The following is an 18,601-nucleotide window of genomic DNA, read 5'->3' on the forward strand; positions in this document are numbered from 1 at the left end:
ACTGAAAATCAAATTCTGACTGAAAAAATAAATTCTTCCAATAAAAAGCCAAAAGCTGTTAAATCTAAGCAATCCCTTAAAATAGAGGTACTTCCTTCTGCTCCCAGGGATCAGCCCCAGACTGATTCATTAACTGTACAAGAATACCGTCCTGTTAAAAAGCAAGGGAGTCAAAAAACAACAGATAGTCAAAACAAACTAAAGGATGGTGTTGAAAAATCTGACAAGTGTGAAAGAGTAAATGTCACAGAAGAAAGTAGTGCAGAACAGAAGGAGCTTAAAAAAAAGCATCAGTTTTTGAAACAAGTATCTGTAACTTCATCATCATCGTCAACTGAGGAAAGTACTAATGATCTCCAAAAATATATACTTAAGGAAGATGCCTATTATGAACACAGAGTTGTCCAGAGGGCAAGGAGGACAGTGACACATCTGGACTTAGAAAAAGACAGTGAGATTGAGGAGATGCAAGCTACAAACAATGAGAAAGACCATGTAGAACAGACTGATGTAAAAAGCCTGAATGAGGAAGAAACAAGCTCTGATGCTAAACCTGATGAAGACAGGCCCTTAGAAATTAAGAATGAGGAGGAATCTGATCAGGAGCAGGAGAATGAAAGCAGTGAAAAGGGTGAAAGTGAAAAAGAAAAATTGGACAAAACAATTGACAGTGAAGGTAAACTAGGGGAAGAAGAAAGTGAGGTTAAAAAAGACAGAGATGAAGTTTCAGTAGAAAAAGATGAGGGAAAAGATAATGAGGAAGAAGATGAACAAGAAGAATCACAGGCTGAAAGAGACAGTGGGAATGAGGGTGCAGAGGAGACTGAGGAGGTCAGCCAGGAAGATGGCAAAGAGCAAAGAGATGAGCAAGGCAGGTTGATGGAGGAAGAAGAAATGGTGAGTGGGGGAGAAAAGGAGGATATGGAGGAGAAGTATGAGAAAGAGGAAGGCACTGAAAAAGGAAAAGAGCAGGTTAAAAGGGAGGGAAGCAATGAGAGTGAGGAAGGAGGGGAAGATACAGAGGAAGGGGAAGAAAAAGAGGTAGAAGCAGAAGAGGAAGAAGATGAAAAGGAAAATGAAGAGGAAATAGAAAGGGAAAATGAAAAAGACAGAGAGGGTGAAGAGGAGGAGTTGGGAGAGTCATTGGCAGGGAGGGAAGAAGAGGTATCTGAAGAAGAGCACGTTGAGGAAGATACAAATACAAAAACTAAGGAAGTGGGTGAGGATGGAGTGGAAGAAGAAGATGGGGAGGATGAAGTGGAAGAGGAAAGAGAAGATGAGAAAGAGGAAGAAACAGAGGCAGAAGCAGAAGGGGACAAGGGGGAAGAAGATGAAAAGGAAGAAGAGGGGGAAAATGAAGAGAAAAGGGAAGATAGAGAAGAGGGAGAAGGAGTGGAAGAAGATGAGGGAGTAGGAGAGGAAGAAGAGAATGTCAGAGAAGATGAGGGAGAAGAGGGAGTAGAAGAAGAAGAGGAAGATGAGGAAGGAGTGGAAGAAAGGGGAGATGAGGAAACAGGAGAGGAAGAAGAAGAGGTAGAGGAGGGGGAAGAGGCAGGACAGGAAGAAGGAGAAGAAGAAGATGAAGGAGAAGGGGAAGAGGAGGAAGAGGAAAAAGAGGAAAAAGAGGAAGAGGGTGAGGAGGAAGAGGAAAAAGAGGAAGAGGGTGAAGAGGAAGAAGAAGAAAAGGATGATGGGGAAGAGGGTGAGGAGGAAGAAGAAGAGGAGGGGAAAGAAGAAAAAGGGGAAGAGGGTGAGGAGGAAGAGGAAGAGGAGGAAGAGGAAGAGGGAGAAGAAGAAAAAGGGGAAGAGGGTGAGGAGGAAGAAGAAGGGGAAGAGGGAGAGGGGGGAGAAGGTGAAGAGGAAGAGGGGGAAGAAGGAAATGAGGAGGAAGGGGATTTAGGAGAGGAGGAAGAAGAGGATGAGGGAGAAGATGAGGATGAGGAGGAAGAAGAAGAGGAAAAAGCAAAAGATAAAAGGAAAAATTATAGTAGTAAACTTCCAGAAAAGAAAAGCAAACCCAGGAAGCCAGAAAAGACAGAAAGTACTGCTTTACCAAAGAGCTCTAAACAAAACATGAAATCCAAACGTCATGTAGCAAATGGTTTACATAATCCAGAACAATTTTGGAACAATGTGCTACCTCATTATTTAACACTAAAGTAACATAGACTACTGCAGATGAATTTTAAGCCTATTCAGGAAACAGATTGTTTTCATGCAATCAAAGCATACTATTGTGCATATAATTTAAGTGCCAATTTCTTGAAAAAGACTGAAGAAAATGTTTAGATTAGGATACTTTTATGAGAGACGTGATACTTTATTGATACAATCATTTTCACAATCCTGTTGATCATGTATTATATATGATCTGTTATAGAATTTCCTTAAAATACACAAAAATTAATTGCTGAGGAGGTAAACTGTGTTTGCCTCTTAATCCAAGTGTAACGTCATGCTGACAAATCAATTATACATTGTAACAGTGTAATCTTTGCCTTTGAATCAGCAACACACCAATTTTAGTTGCAGGGCAATTTACTTGATAATGTGCCTTACATGAAGTGAGTTTCAGTAAATTAGCAAAGATACCTATTTTAAAATTCTGGTATCACTTTGTCGTAATTGAGACAATACAAAGCAACACACTCCATTTTCAGAAGGCTTCAAACCTGTTTTTATTATAGCATGCATGCTTTTTATACATTCTTACAAAAGTCATAAGTTTACACTTTACTCATTGGTCAGGAAAGACAGACAAAGTGCTTATTGGAATAGGCAGTTGCAGGTTTCTCTTATTTTTCCTTCTTTCTTTCCTGGTTTCTATGTCAACAACCTTGGTAGAAAATTCTTTCAGGAGTAAACATGAATCTTCTGATCAGACTTCTCTGTGGCTCACAGAAGTCGCTGTAAAACCTTTTCCACATCACTCCATAATTTATTCCCCCTACTTTTATTCTGTTCATACATTGGCAAAATGTTCAAGTACCTAAATTAAAGAAAGGACAAGTTGCCAAATTTACATGGGTCAGCGGATGGGAAGTGGAAATGCAGGCCTGGGTAAGCAATGGCCTGGGACTTTCCAAGGGCCTTAAGGCTGACTTTTATTTTGGTGTCAGCACACAATTCTGTGCAAGAAGACACACACAGATCTCAGAATCTGGCCTAGATTACATTAGAGTTCAGGGATAATTTTTTGAATTTCACACTTGGTGATTGGATAGAACTAGGAATTTGAAATACATACCTGTAAAACATTTTATATTTGTTTATACTGTGCAATACACAAAAGATTCTATATCTGCCCACAAAAGATTATAACACATTAGTCCTCTAACTCTGAGGCACTCCAGGAGGGGGAATATATGTTGTTGCTGTGTGAAACACATACATGTTTCCAGGATCAGAGCCAAAGCTTCTCCTCATTGGAGAAGATTTAAGGTTTTAAAAAACCCTATCTGTAATCTCCAAAAAGAGGTAAACCAGATGGAATAGTAAAGAAAGTGGTAAGAAAATCTGATTTTTTTTTTGAAAGGACAAAGTTAATACTTTTAGAATGTCCTTAAAATACACAAACAAATCTTGCAAATTATTTTTGTAAGATAATGCATATTCTTTCAACCATTAGGGACTGAACTGGCAAATGAAGAGACAGGGACTCATCATGCAGCATTGTTACTTGAATATTATGCCAGTGGGTGGTCTGGGAAATTTTTGCAAACAGATCTCAGTATTGACATTCTCTAGGAAAATAGTTGTTTAAGCCCTACTTGAAAATGAGGACAGAAGAAGAAAGGAATCAAAATGAGTAAATGTCATTTAATAAAAGCATGAATGGAATCAATACTTATGTTGATATTATGAAACATTTTAATATTGTTTTGTAAGATGCTGGCATTAAACAATCTTTGACACGATGTCTCCAGAATTTATTTTCTAAAAAGCCTGTAGTAGATTGGTAGTTTGCCAGTAAATCCTAGTCTAGGTCCGACCTTCCTGCCTCACTCACCCCTTCCATATGCTGCATCTGAAGGTAAGATCACCTCAGTCACCTGCTGTGCCTAAATACAGCAAAAACTTACCCCAGTGGCTGTATTTTGTCCCTTGTTTCAAACTTTGGAATTCTCTGGAAGACATTGTCTTGACATCAGCATGTGTTTTTGGAGCAGGGTAAGTATCCTGATATTCTGTTAGAGAATATTTAATCAGTTAAATGCCCTTCCCAAGCTCTCTCTAACAATGGAGTCATTGGATATTTTGCCAGTGTGCTGTGCTATCACTGAACTCCTCTGAAAACACTTCCCTTGGAAATTAAGTGGAGCTGTGATGTGTTGTTTTATCTTTCTTAGGAAAGATTAGGATGTTACTGTGATTAAACTTAGAAAGTTCAGTAGTAGTGAAAAGTATTTTTATAGGCCTAAAACTGGGTTTCTTGGATATGACATGTACTTCTTTGTGGTTCTAGAATTCATCACTGGAAGAAAACTGGGCTATGAAAAACAAAACATCGCTGTTATTTCTAGTGAAAAAGTTTTCCTAGAGAGAGAAAAAAAGAGAGCATTTTAAAGCAAGTGATTTCCAATTCCACCTAGAAATGGCCCTTCATTTTGGTTGCAGCATTTAATGTAAATTCTTAGGAAAATGAGGACTATTTGTTGTTTCTCTCTTAACATATGCCGATAGCAGAAAGCTTTCCAAGAGAGTGAAGGAAGCCAGCTTGTGGGCATCTCCTCTTCTTTGTTTTGTCTAGATTAAAATTCATTCATTTGAGAACAGATTTTCTGCAGTTTTGTGGATCATTCCTGTGGTGGGGGAAAAGCAGAGCTTTACTCCAGCACTTCTAAGGGTTTTCCACCGACTTGTTACATAAATTGTGCTCTGTGCCAGCATTTCTGGGCTTTGAGGGGACTTTGGAACTCCATTAGCATAATGAGTGGAATTTTATTTAGTTTGACTCATTCTGGTTTATGAAGTTTGCTGCTTGTGGTTTTGTGAAGATTCAGTATATCCTTGGTATTTATTATGGCATACAAAGAGATTTATGTGCAGTACTGAAGAAAAATGGCAGAAATAGTCCTGTGTTAGTTTTTAATAGAGAAAAGAAATCCTGCATTGGAGAGAGAAAACAACAGGCAATTGCCCAGACCAAAGATCTATCCATCTTTTTTCTGCCAGTGGCTACTGGTGAGTGCCTGGGAAAAAAAATAAATTAGAATATTAGAGTAGCACAAACATGTAGTGTTACTTTGCCCCTATAATCATTCAGTATAATTTGTAGTTTAGCAGATACATGTATTACATTTAACATCCATTTTCTTCACATTAATTTCTTTCAATCAATTTTTAACCTGTTTAGCATGTTTTGGAAAATAATTCTTAGATTTCTTTACACATTGTTTGGAGAAGTAACTCCTCTTTTTTTATTTCCATCATTTGAGGTCTTTGTATTCTTGTACTAGAAAAAAGAGCACTTATTCCCTCTTCATTATTTATTCCTTAATGATTATCACATGGAAAAAGTATTCAGTTCTGTGGTTTAAGTCAAGAATAAGTAGTTTATTGATTTATTAATTACACTTAACCAGCAATCAACCGTGTACATGTTTAATTCAAGAGCAGCAACACAGCAGTTGACAGCAACACTGGACATCCCCAAAGTGTTAATAAGCACATGGAAATTTCTAGGCATCCCCTGCAGCTCATCTCAGAAATTTCAATCCCCTGCACAGTCTCACAGACATTCACAGAATTACAGGTGACACCTTTTACAGTGGGTATGCAATACAAACACCTCTGGCATTTCAGAGGTGTCTGCTGCTGTCTCACAGCTCTGCTTAGAGGTGAGGGTGTTCTGGGTGACCTTGGAATATTCTGTAGCACAGCTCTTCCCTTGTGCCTGCAAAATTTCAGCAGATAAGTTTTTCCATTACAGCTGAACATATCAAACCATTTATTCAGATACTAAATCACTTGACATAATTGATGCTGAATAACAAAAATGTCCTTCTCCAAGCTGCAAAAAGTGTCTAGGTTTCGCTCATTATTTTTTGTTCCAGTTTCTTATCTGGATGACTACATGGATATTCTTTAGAACAGGGCCTTTCAGAATTATGCAGAAAGGACATCTAGTTCCTGTTTTCATTGCTCTTAGGTTTTTTTCCCTTCTAGTTTTTCTTACCTTTAGGTATCTTTTAATATAAATTTTAGCTTCTTTTCTCCCAAGATGACATTACCTTTTAGATCCTATCTCTCATATAACAATAAGGACCTGTAAAAAGGCCGAAAAAAGGACAAAGTAAATGTGAAAGGGTAATTTTTCATCTAATTGTGGAAGTGATAGTGTTTAGTACTGTGGCATTCTATGAGCAGTTTAGTACTGTGGCATTCTATGAACACATTCTTAGCTTGCAGAAATGGCAAACCCATAGTGTTGTGCTCAGTAAAGTTCTGAGCATATTTGGGATCCAAAGTCACTCACTGAGCTGTAACATTCTTATACACTTATTTATGTTTTAATGGAGACAGGAGAGGATTGAAAGATATTGAAAGGATTTGGGAGAGACAGCTTTGGCATCAGAAAATTGCATTGCAGACAGCAACAGAGGTTTTATTTTTCTATTGCCAAAAGAAGAAGCAAGTACACTTAATCGCTCTCTTTTTTAAAGGATTTGTGATAGTGCTTGTTGTTTTTTTGCTTGTCAACCTATGTTATAATAATTTAAACAAATATTAATACTGTTATCTCAAACCCCCATGCTTAGTTATGAAAATAATTCTTACCAGGGCCCTGAAATGTCTAGTGTAAATTCTGGTTTTCTTATTTCTCCAGCATTGAAAAATTAGAAATGACTCTTTTGATCTCTGCTGGGTTGCAGGGCTGTCTGCTGGAGTGTCCCAAGTTCAGTGGTGTGGATTTAGAGCCTTATAATATGTCATGACTGGCACACCTTTCACACAGAGTCTCATTTGTGGTTTGTAAATTTAAAGTATTTGTGCTGTCATATGGAGAGTGTGAGAAAGAAAAGCAAAGGTGGCTCTAAGAAGAATTTTATATTAAACAAAGCCTTTATCTGCACCTTTTTTGTAAGGATATAGATCACAGTAGTATTGAAGAATAAGATTTCAACCCTCCCTGTGTACTGTTGTTAATACAGGAGCCTGTGCTGTTTGACTGGAAAGTGAGCAATAAATACCAACCTAAAAGGAGCTTGTGAGCCACACTGGCAGAGCCTGGCTTTCTTACAGGAACTATAAAATACTTCACTTTCATTCTATCCAGCATCTATCCAAGGCACAAAACTACTTTCATAATTAGAAACACAGCAGCAGAACTGCTGCAAAATTTAACTCTTGTGCAAGGCACTTCATTATCATCTGTGTGGAGAAAAAGAACAAAGCAAACCTGAACGTGTATCAAGGGTACAGAAAGGAGTCAAGCTGTGCTTTAAAGCCAGCCTTGCAGCGGCTGAGGGAGAACTTCCACAAGTGCTGGCAGGATGTGGAGAACAATTCCATGGGGAAGCCGGTGGCACTTGCATTACTGAGTTGGGTGTGCCTTGAAAAATCTATGAAATAAGAATGGGTTTAAAGATTAGTGATGGTTGTGTAAAAGTTGCTACTTTTACATCGGAGTATTTTGAAGTGAGGGCTCTTCCCTGAGACCCAGTCTTGCAGTCTGCGGAGGCTTTAGCAGTGACTCCTGGACCAGCTTTGAGGAATTTACAAAGTCAGAGAATCTCAAAAAACCTTCCTGCCTGCTTTGGTGCTTTGGCAAAAATTTGCCTTTACCAATATTTTTATCAGAGCACTGAATAAAACCCAGCATGATTACGGCAGGATTTTAATGAAAAGTACAGGATTTGGGAAAAACTTGCAGTATCTAAGCAATGTGCACGATAAAAGCAGAAGGAGTGACTGTCCTCATTCACTTGCAAATATGTGGGAGCTGCATGACAAACTCCAGACACTACAGTTTTTCTATAAGGATTTGGAAAATATGCACAATCTGCATCCAAGTGTGGGCCAATATTCCCAAGTAATTTTTTTTTCTCTGTGTCTGTTAGCATTAAGAATTCATTTTATACACCATAATATCTTCCAGAGACACAGTAAGTTTTTCAGATAACACCAACATATTCTGGAGTTGCTTATTGTATTTCTCCTGTTTTGCTGGGTACTCAGGTACTCAGGAGTAACTTTGGTGTGCTATTTCTGAGTGACTGAATATTAGAGGATACTTATGTTACTGTGTAAAATACTTCATAAGAGATTGTACGGGATGTAAGCAGTCTCTAACTTGTTTTATGGCTTTCACAAAACACCTTAAAAATTCTTTATAGTTCTATAGAAGTGGGGGTTTTCCCTCTTTTTGCTTGGAAATTTATATTTTCTGTTTGTTGTCCAAAGAAAGAAAACTTTTATGAGAAGATAACTGTTTTGTATATGAAAGTTGTAGTACATCTGAGCTATTTCAGATGTTGATTTATCTTGGGGAATAAACAAAAAATATCTTTTGAGTTGCTGGGAGGATAAAACTTTAGATAACTCTATTTAAATTTCTAGTGAAAAACTGAAAGTACAAATACTTTTTCAGAATGTAGTTTTAAATTACAATTTTATACATTGGTAAGTAGTTCTTTTTATTCACAGAAGAATGCAGAGATACATCTTTCTCCAGGTACACCTACAGCAGCAAGCTGGCAAACCACAGAATAATAACACCAAAGCAAACTGAAATAATCTTTAAGAGAATGCCCTCAAAAATTACTGGCTACTCTGTGTAATCAATGCCAGTGTGCAGTCTCAGGATGACACCTAAAGCCTTGGTTAATGAATGTAATCTGATGAATCCTCTTAATGCCAAGTATGTGCACTGCCAGCCTGTGACAGAAGTGCACAGGTCTGTGGAGACTTGTAGGTTGTTGTGCTCGGCTTTTAGTAAATAAAATATGTTGGGTAGCAAAGTGTGGGCTGAAAAAAAACCTTAATGGAAAATGAATCTGTTCAGTCAGTCTCTACCAACATAATTTTCAGCTGTGTATTCACTGTTTTATCCCAGGGTGATGCCATGCTGTTGGAGGGCACTGTTGTGGTAGTTAGTCACCACATGTCCAGGCTAATGTGTAACACTATAGGGCAGCTGCTACCTCAATATGTTTTCTTCCATCATATTTACAAGAAGGCACAACTATCTTTAAAGTTCAGTTTTTGACATTTTAACAGTGGAAACTCCCATCTGACATAAAACTGGTTTCCAGTGGTTTCACTGCACAGTGTGCCTGAAATTACAAGTGCAGCATTGCCTTCATTTTCCAGGACACTCACACAGCAGCAGCATTAAGGGAGTGTAATAAGTATCGGGTAATCCATGATAAGTGCTCCTAACATAAAATTGTGTAATTGGGAAACCAATATAACCTAGTAGAAATCTAGGTGTTATGTTTAGGCAAGTTATGGTGGCAGGCTCAGCTTTTTGCAGGAAACTCTTCTAAGTGTATTTACTGAGCTTTTCTGTTTGTCTCTGTGACAATATATAAGGAAAGCTTAGTTTGGCTGCTTTATTGCTTGTAAGTGGAAGGATAAGCTGCTAAATCTCTCATTTGAGTACTCATGTCTTTGAATTTTGTCAGTCTTTAAACTGGACAGCTTTCTTTAATAAACATTAAAGTAAAGGATATTTCTCTAAGGCTTAGAGTAGCTGAGATAACTCCTCTATATTAATAGCTACAAAATGAAAGCCAGTTCAAATACCTAATGACAAGTGGCTAACACTGTGTGGACTTTAAGGTGTTAAGCTGTCTCTGGAACTGTTTAGTAAGAAACAACACAGTATGAATCCTAGCTTTTCCAGCAGTTTTGTCAGGCAGTATTTCCAGTCACTTCGCATCAGATGCCTTGACGCCCTGATCAGTACCAAGAAAGTGTTACATGTCCACCCATCCATGTACCTCCAACCCACAAATGGTAAACGGAGTTGTTTGTTTTGTGGGGTTTTTTCACTCATCTGTATGTAAGATCAGGGTTGGTATTGTTACTTTCAATGCTGTTTTAGTAAAATGTTAACCCAGTGCATTTTCCCAGCATGGACAGTTCAGGAGTGACATGGATGTGCACTAGGTTTTTGGAGAGCAGAATGACAGCTACCATAGGATATGATTCCTCTACCTATTCTTCTTCAATCCTGCATCAAAGCAAGAAGATAGTCTGTAGAATGTGTTTTGTATTTGTCTTTATAGTGCTCCAGAAAGTTTAGGCCCATATGAAGCCTTATGCCCACTGCCCAACCTTCTTGGACCTAACACCCACCTACTCAGAGTCTTCTGCTTCAGAGGGAAACTCCTGCTTGGTATTTGTACCATTCATTTATCCTGTAGACATGTAAAAAGGTCATGAGAATGCTTTTGGGCATGTCAGGCTAATGAGCTGGGCAGGTAATGGAGAAATCTGTTCCTTAAATGATTAAAAACTCTGCTAATTGCTGGTTTAGCTATTGCTGGTTTCTGGCTGCTTGGCAGAACACCACACAGCAACAGACATGCAGCTACCTACCTCACTCTCAGCTCTCTTTAATAACCTTCTCGTGGATTTTAACAGTTTCCAAGGCAACTGGAAACAGAAACATCTCTGTAAACCAGAGCTTCCTAGAACTCTCCACTTCAAGTGGTACACATAGTAATTACAGCTTTCTCTTCATCACTGAGTTTTCACCAGATTTTTAAAAGATCTGCAACTAAAATTGTCCCATCAGTGGCTTTGAGATATTCTTCTCTAAAAATATACAGTGGTCATGGCAAGCATTATTTTGACTTCTTGAGGAGATGTGGAAAGACACCATAAGCCTTCCCTTCTGAAATGCTAATTATGAGCAGCCCATCTGCCAGAGCTGTTTCCATAAACTAAGCAGGAGGGGTCCACAATGAAACAATTACAGAAATACAGGGAAACCTAGTTGGCAGCTGTCATTTGAGCAAGGTCTACCATGAGATGTGGTCTCAGTCTTCAGTGAGACTTTTAGCCACAGCAGGGCACCAGATGAGACAGCAGTACAGAACAGAGTGAAGTTTTTCCCCCTCTCTCCTGTAGACACAGGACCACATTTTTATAGAGCATTCTGAAAAGAAATGTCTTTATTTTGTATTAATCTGCCCAAAGAAAAGCCAGCTGCAGCCATTTTAGCAGAAGACAATTATACACATGGAGTTATAATCCACTAAGGCAATACTTTTGCCCAAACCTATGCAAATAAAGTCATCTGTCCACATAAGCTTGGAAACAGCAAATTTATGTTTAAGCATGTCTAGTTATGAAGGTCTGGATTTACAGGAAAACCAGAATAAATGCATGAAAATAAATCAGCAAAGACAGCTCCACAAAAATCTATGCATTGTGTTAAATCTGCGAGGTTATATTTTCTAGATTGCTGTTCTGCTGTACTGATTTATTATACTATAGGTACAAAATGTTTAAGGCTGTTTCATAGTAACAACCATGGTTTTGTCCTTGAAGAAACTGGAACCTCAAGCCTAAATGAAACCACTTTGAAATATTTCACTTGTATGCTGTCTACTACTTTTGACTTTCTGTTCATGGCTTTGGCCCAGACAGCTTCTCTCTGTCTCAACTTTAGAGGTATTGAAGGTATTCTTTCAGCATTCATCTTTCTATGAAAAAGGAATTTAGAGTGAAATAAAAAAACCAAAACCCTAAAGCATGATGAAAGAGAATAATGAAGAGATTATAGGTATATATAATATATGCATATAACATATACATATATATGTACTTTAATTAGTAGCCTAGATTCTTAAATTATTAAATTCTTCAGGTATAAGTTTGAATGGTCAGATGATTCATCCTTTAAGATAAAAGCATATCTGTAGTGTGACATTCTCAGATCATTCGCTACCATTGGTAAAATCTCCAAAACATGCCTGTAAATGGGCAAGCAGAAGTAACAGTAACAGAACTGTGCTATCAGAGTTATGATGCAAAATTTGCCATTTTAGGAGTCGAACAGATGAGGTGACAGCCAGAGACACCTGTGAAAAGCTGCAGTAAATGGAAATGGGGTCAGTCTGGGAAGCTGTTCAGTTAAACAGGTGGCTTCCTTGGAGTAAAAGGAGTGACTCTCTCCTCCACCTTTTGTATTTTGGATGAGGAGCATGGCTCAGTTGCTGAAATAAATTAATCTCGTGTGATTTGAGGTGCTTTAGGCTGTGATCTGGGTTCCAGAATGATGCAGGATTCCATAAGTCCTCTGTAAGGATGTCTCAGATTCCTGGGATATGTGAGTTGGGTTTAGCAAATGAGTTCTACCAAAGGTCTCTGTGTTCCAATTTAGAGAAACATTCACTGGTGGTTTCCTCCTCACCAGCAAGTTACCTTCTAATGACCAAGAGAGCAGCTGGGGAGACAGCAGGCAAAAATCCAAAGAGAGAATAGGGAAAACATTAACTACAGGTGGGAGACAACTTTAGGAACCAGCTGTGGGAAGGAGTTCACTGTAAGACTCTTTGCTCTACCACGCTTCCCAAGGGTGTGCAGATACTGCCCACCAGTTTCCACTGTGACACTGGCTGCAGTGGGACAGAAATGTTCCCCTCTGGGCAGTGATGTGCCTTCACTTGAGTTGACCTTGGAATCCCTTGGTTTAGGCTCTTATATTTCTGCAGTGGGAAGGAGAATGCTTCTTATTTAAATATTGTATTTGCTGTTATAAGTACATACTGGCATAATAATGACAATCTGATTGAAGGGAGTAAGAAGGATATAATTGATTCATTTTTCTACACATTTTACAAAAAATAGCATTCATGCTTTTAAATATTTATTTTATAATGCCCTTGGCCATTTTATTTTTACTATATTGAAGTTTTATCTTAGGCTGAAAATAACTTTAATTCAAATTATAATGTCTGTATTGAATTATATGAATCAAAGCTTTGTATCTGGCATTTCTTCATTAATTTTCTTGAGAAATAGATTTGAAATTTTTTTTCAGTGTTGGAATTATTACTTGTTGTGTCAATTATGCTCAAACATTTAAAAAAAGTTATTTCCATTCCTTTTTCTTTAAGGAGGCACATGTTGGCAAAACATAAGTCAGCTGCACTCCTAATGTTCCCTGGAGGTCAGTTTTTAAAAAACATAATACAATTAACAAACTTTGATTGAGGTCTCCTGTTCTGTCTCCTTAGAACATTCCCTTTTGAGTTTTCTTGTTCTTAGTCAAATTCTGATGTGTGATGAGCTGGTGTGGGATGAGGATCATGATCATTGTACACCTTGAGTTTCAAAATTATGTTTTGGCAATTTTGTCCAAGGAACAAAACTTGTCTGGAAATGAAGAAATAGATGATGATGAGGAAGAAGAAGAAATAGAAGAAATAGAAGAAGTAGAAGAAGTAGAAGATATAGAAGGAAAAGAAGAAACAGAAGGAGATGAAACAAAAGAAGGAATAGAGAAAAAAGAGGAAAAAGAGGGAAAAAATGACAAAGAAAAGGATCGTAAATCACCTGAGGGAGAGACAAGCAGTAGCAGTAGCACTGTGGAAACTGGAGAGGTAAAGGCATTTACTCCTGTTAAGTTACTGGTCTCTGAAATAATTTGGTTCTGTAACTAACTTTAGTTTGATACGTGTGTACCTATCCTGTAAATGCAAAGTTGTTGTTTGGGGTGGTTTTGGTAGAGGGAGAAACACATGTATGGGTTAATAGTTAAACAACTTTTCTTTTTTAAGCAATTTTGAAAGAGGTTTTTTTTTTTTTTTGGTCTATAGACAGAGGAGACTACTCAGAAAGAGACCATCGTTCAGCAGGGTAAGGATAAAATTACTAAGAATTGGACATTCTAAAGAGAGATAAAAGTTTTCTAAACAATATTACAAAAATACTGGACAATATAGTTCTTGTTCATAGTTGGCAAAGCAGTTCTTGAGAGGTAATGAAATTTGAAGGGCAAACCCCATTATTAATTGTTAATGATTTGAAAGAAATAAATACTTTTCCCAGTCACATGTTGCAGGAAATCCATGAGGACTTAGCAGGACTGAATCCTGCTGTGAGCAGTTCTGGCTGTGCAGTGCCAAAGTCACGGTGATTTTATTGTCTCTCAGGCAACTTTTTTAGGTGCCCTGTGCCTCCCTTCAATCAAGAAGCTTCTCAGAATTCTTCCCCATCTTTTTCAGCTGATATTTCCTTATTCTATTCACAGAGAGGTTTTTTTAGGTGAAATGTGATAATTGCTGAACACTGTTCAGAATGCTGAAGATGTAAGTCTAGAAGATCCTTGAAGTTTTGATGGCAGCTTATGAGAACTGAATATTACTTTAGAAAAGCTGGGGAACATGAAGTTGGGTGCCCTATATGTATAAGTCTTCTTTTATTTTAGAAATTTGGAATAATCTAGAATGGCTCTCTTGAAAGAAGATAACAAGTGTATAAAACAGAGCACAGCCTTTATAATGAAGAAGCTATGCCATTTATTTTCAATATTATAATGGAAATAGCTTGTACAGAAGGGATGCTTAAATATTTTTCCATTATCCAGTGATCTGGAAGTTTTGATATTAAGTTTGAAATGTATATGATTCATACAGGGAGTATAGGAAAATTTGAACACAGGAACATCAACTGCGATGGAAAGTTTTTCCTTTCCCAGAATTGTTTCTATGGAATAAAATTCTTGCTGAACCATAACTCCTGCCCTAAAATCAGCTTTGCCAAATTAGAATATACTTGCAAATAAGTGTGCAAGACATTGTCTCCTGTCAGCAAGAGGAAACTGTGGGTGTGAAGTAAAAATACTTTATATATTGCCATAAGTGTTCTGTTTATAAAAATTGAGCATCTGTAGAGTAGTATCAGGACATTATATGCAGAGATTAAAAAATAAAAGTACTCTTTTCAGGCTGGGCATCAAGTTTTACTGAATATTCTGATTGCTTTTTCAGTTTTATTTAGTGACATCTACTTCAAAAATAATCTGAAGAGTAATTTTTTTTTTCTGCTTGTCTGTAATATTTTTCTGATTTGCATGAATCAGAAGTTAATACAAGGGTTTATATTGTTGTAGAGAAGGAAAGCACTGACAATCACACTGTGAACAATTCTTCAGAGAACAATGATGACCAAAAAACTGGAGGAACTGTGGGGAGAAAAAAGGTTTGTGGCCTGATGTTTCTTTCTAGCTTTGCCAGTGACCAAGAAGCCAGTGGGCAATTACCAAAGCAAATACCTCAATTTATGTAATCTGCATAGATTATTAAACTGCTGAGCAACCTGTTCCTTATGTTTAAGACTTGATTTTATTTTTTGATAAAATAACTTTAAATTGTCCAGGTAATAGAAATGAGTTAAAGCCCATTATGACCTTTTCATGGATGGCATGTCCCTGAGAGAGAGATGGTTTATCACATCATGAATTGGTGAGGTGAAAACTTAGGACTTGCTTCCTATGGGACATTATCTAAAATGATTTCCCCTCCTACTTGTCTGTGAAAGCAGCAGCTGAGCTCATTGACCCTGCATCTATCTGCAACATACACTGATGTTGTCATCAGATATATCTCTCTATGTAGGTGCGTGAGCATGTTGAGGAGTACCTGATACAGAATTTCTTACAGGTTTTAGGATCCAGAGGTTCCTGCAGAGACTGCAGAGGTTCCTGTTGACCAAAGGCCCTGAGCAGTAGTTAACTTTGACACGAGTGTGGTCTCACTGAGCACAAGCACTGTCACTTATGGCAGTACACACGTTTATCAGGAGGCATAGTAAGCACTTTCTGTTCTGGGGCTTCATGTTTGGACCTTGCCTCAGGCTCTTATTTGAAAGAAACCCAAATAAATGCACCACTTACAGCATTTTGTACAAACTGTACAATGTGTAATTTGACAAAATGCAATCACTTTAACTTTTCTGATTCCCATGTGCTATTTTAACACATTTTAAATATTGCCAATGTTTCTCATTAGCATTTTTTAGTGATTTTGTTTTGAGGAAAAAAACTATTTTACCAAGGAGAAATCTGCCAACCTCATTTAACTTTGGTATACACAAAGGGGTTTGTGGTTTTTTTAATCTTGAATTTCACTGCTAACTGTTTCAGTCATATCATTTACCTGTTTTTTTCACTCCAGTTTTCCCTATTTAAGCGAAAGCCACTGACAAGCCACAAGAATGTATGTAGCAGAAAGGAAGAGAGCTCTGAAAAGCCATTGCAGAGTGAAGAAAAGGAAAAGGAAGATTTAACTGGTGAAGGCAGTAAGGATGAAAATCAGAATCATACACTGGAGAATTCCAGTGAAACTGTGACAAACCAGGACAGAAGGATGAAAGTTAATACATGCATATTGCTGTAACACTGTTATAATATATGGGAATGTGACAGTCTTAAAGCATACAGTGCAATTTTTACTTGAAAACAGTTATGATACGAGATGTTGATGGCTGCTTTTTTTTGATTGATTGGATTCCTGTAATATTAAATAGGCAGATGATTTTCTTGGTATTTATTGATAATTTTAATAGTTCAAAATTATGTACTTATCAGCACCTTGCTGGAGTCCTGTGGCCTTACCTGTTGATGTTCTGAAGGAAAATATGGGGGGTTTTAATGTGAAAAGTTGAATACAGGCATTTTTTGGTTTTTGCTCAATAATTTTATTCTGTTTCAGTCTACAGAGTACCACTTTCAGCATGACACTCTTGCAAAATTATAATGTTTGATATATTACTTGGTTTAACTACCTAGTTAAGAATATTTAAGGCACTCAGAAATATACATATTTCCTTCTGTTTTGACATAGAAAAAACAGCAGTAAAACTTTCAAGTTAACTTGTAGGCCATTATGGAAGAAGTTACTTGAGTATGTGGCTAATTTCACACATGGCAGCAGTCCCAGTGGAAACAGTGTAAGGATGGAAGTATCCTGCCAAACTGGGACAGGGAGAAAGCTTTTATTTCTGAGAGGTGCTGAAAACCTTTGCTCCTGCTGAAATTGGCATAAGCTGATGGGCCTCTCTCCTACTGAATCAGGCCCAGTGAAAACTGGACACCCTCACTCTTGTTTCCCTTGGATTGTAATCCTGTATTCTCTGAACATCCACACCTTAATGAGTCACCTTAATGAGTGAAGCTTTTCTCACAGGAAAATAATGCAGCCAGAGGTACTGTGGCATCAGTATGACAGACTGATCATCATGGAGTAAATATTCATGTTTTTCTCAGGCAGACTGGCTTTTCTTCAGATGGACACTTAGCAGGAGGAGCCAAAAATCAGTACAAATAAAAACTGCTTAACACCACTGCAGCATTAAGAAGCAGGAATTCTTCATTCAGCCAGCTGCTCAAGGGGATATATCTCCTCCAAAATATCGTGCAGGCTAAGTACAGAAAAACTCCTGTTTAGATACTGTATTTTACATACATAGTCATTGATTTTCCCAGAATAAACATACACATGATAAATAATTTCCCTGAAATCATAATTAAATTTTCCCTCCCATTTACACACATTCTTCTGTCCTGGAGGTCCCTTTGCTGGTCCCTGGTGGTCAGTGACCCCCAGTGATCCCTGACCACACAGTGAACTGGTGAAAGGTGGGACAACCGGGCTGGTTGCTTTCCCATTCTTCCTGAAATTTTTCTAGTTTCAGAGTTGCTTAAATTTTATTTAATAGGTCAGAAGTGTCCAGAATTGATTTCATCCTAGGAGTTGGTTCACCTGCATGTCCTTATAAGTATGGCAGGTGCCCAGATTCTTTCACAGGGCTTCCTCTGTGCTACCATAATCATCATACTAAAAACCTGGATGCTTGTGTCATCCTTTGCCAGAGGTAATTAGGATCCTACTTTTGAAACTTTTATTTTTCTTTGGGCTACTCCTGTGTTCTGCAGTGAACCTTACATGAGCGGGTTTTTTTCTCCATTATATTTACATATTTTCTTATTTTTTCTGAATGCACATATGGTTTCTGTTCTACTTGGATACTGTTGAGAAGAGTAAAGTGGAAAAGGAGAAATAAAGTAAATGGCGCCCTCATTAATTTAAATAAGCTTTAATTATTTTTGTAAGGGGAAATCAGTTACAGAAATTGTTACTGTAAGAACAATTTCTTTTTTAAAGGTAAACTGATTTAGTGAGAAATATTACTTTAAAATGGGAATTACCCTTAAAACTAACACTACAGAAGTTTATGTAATGGACTGTAAACTGCTGTATGTCTGAGCAGTTTCAGGGACTGGTACATTTATCTTGTCCACACACTTTGCTCAACAAGAAGCAGGAACTTATTAACCCATTCCAATGTCTTTTCTACATGTCTTCATTTTTAATAAAAAAGATTAAACAAATAAAACAATTTACATGTGCATGTGTATTAACTTATAGGGGTTTTTAACAAGTTCACAATATTTATGATAAAAATGTAAGGATTTTTTATTACTGAAATGTTTTCATAAACAGATGAGTAGCAAAAAATTCTATAAACATTTCTAGTACATCTTTGTCTGTTTTCTTCTTACTTTTCCAAAGATTAAATGCATCAACTTAAGTCTTTATTTCTCATTTTTATAGTCCTGACATAGAACTGAGATTGTGCT

The 18,601-nt window shown here is 37.4% G+C and overlaps 1 protein-coding gene across 2 annotated transcripts in view; it reads left to right on the top strand.

Annotated features, from left to right (window-relative positions):
- RPGR (retinitis pigmentosa GTPase regulator) overlaps nt 1-18,351 on the top strand; it is a 53,716-nt gene extending 35,365 nt beyond the window's left edge. For both annotated transcript variants that reach the window (XM_041487945.1, XM_041487944.1), the window contains 4 exons: nt 13,323-13,562; nt 13,779-13,818; nt 15,074-15,162; nt 16,137-18,351. In XM_041487945.1, the coding sequence (XP_041343879.1) occupies nt 13,323-13,562; nt 13,779-13,818; nt 15,074-15,162; nt 16,137-16,358 (591 nt within the window). In that variant the 3' untranslated portion in view covers nt 16,359-18,351. The remainder of the gene's footprint in view (nt 1-13,322; nt 13,563-13,778; nt 13,819-15,073; nt 15,163-16,136) is intronic.
- Nucleotides 18,352-18,601: the final 250 nt, after the last annotated feature.

This window comes from Pyrgilauda ruficollis, unplaced genomic scaffold (genome assembly GCF_017590135.1).
Source record: "Pyrgilauda ruficollis isolate IOZ18807 unplaced genomic scaffold, ASM1759013v1 scaffold85, whole genome shotgun sequence".
Taxonomy (NCBI): domain Eukaryota; kingdom Metazoa; phylum Chordata; class Aves; order Passeriformes; family Passeridae; genus Pyrgilauda; species Pyrgilauda ruficollis.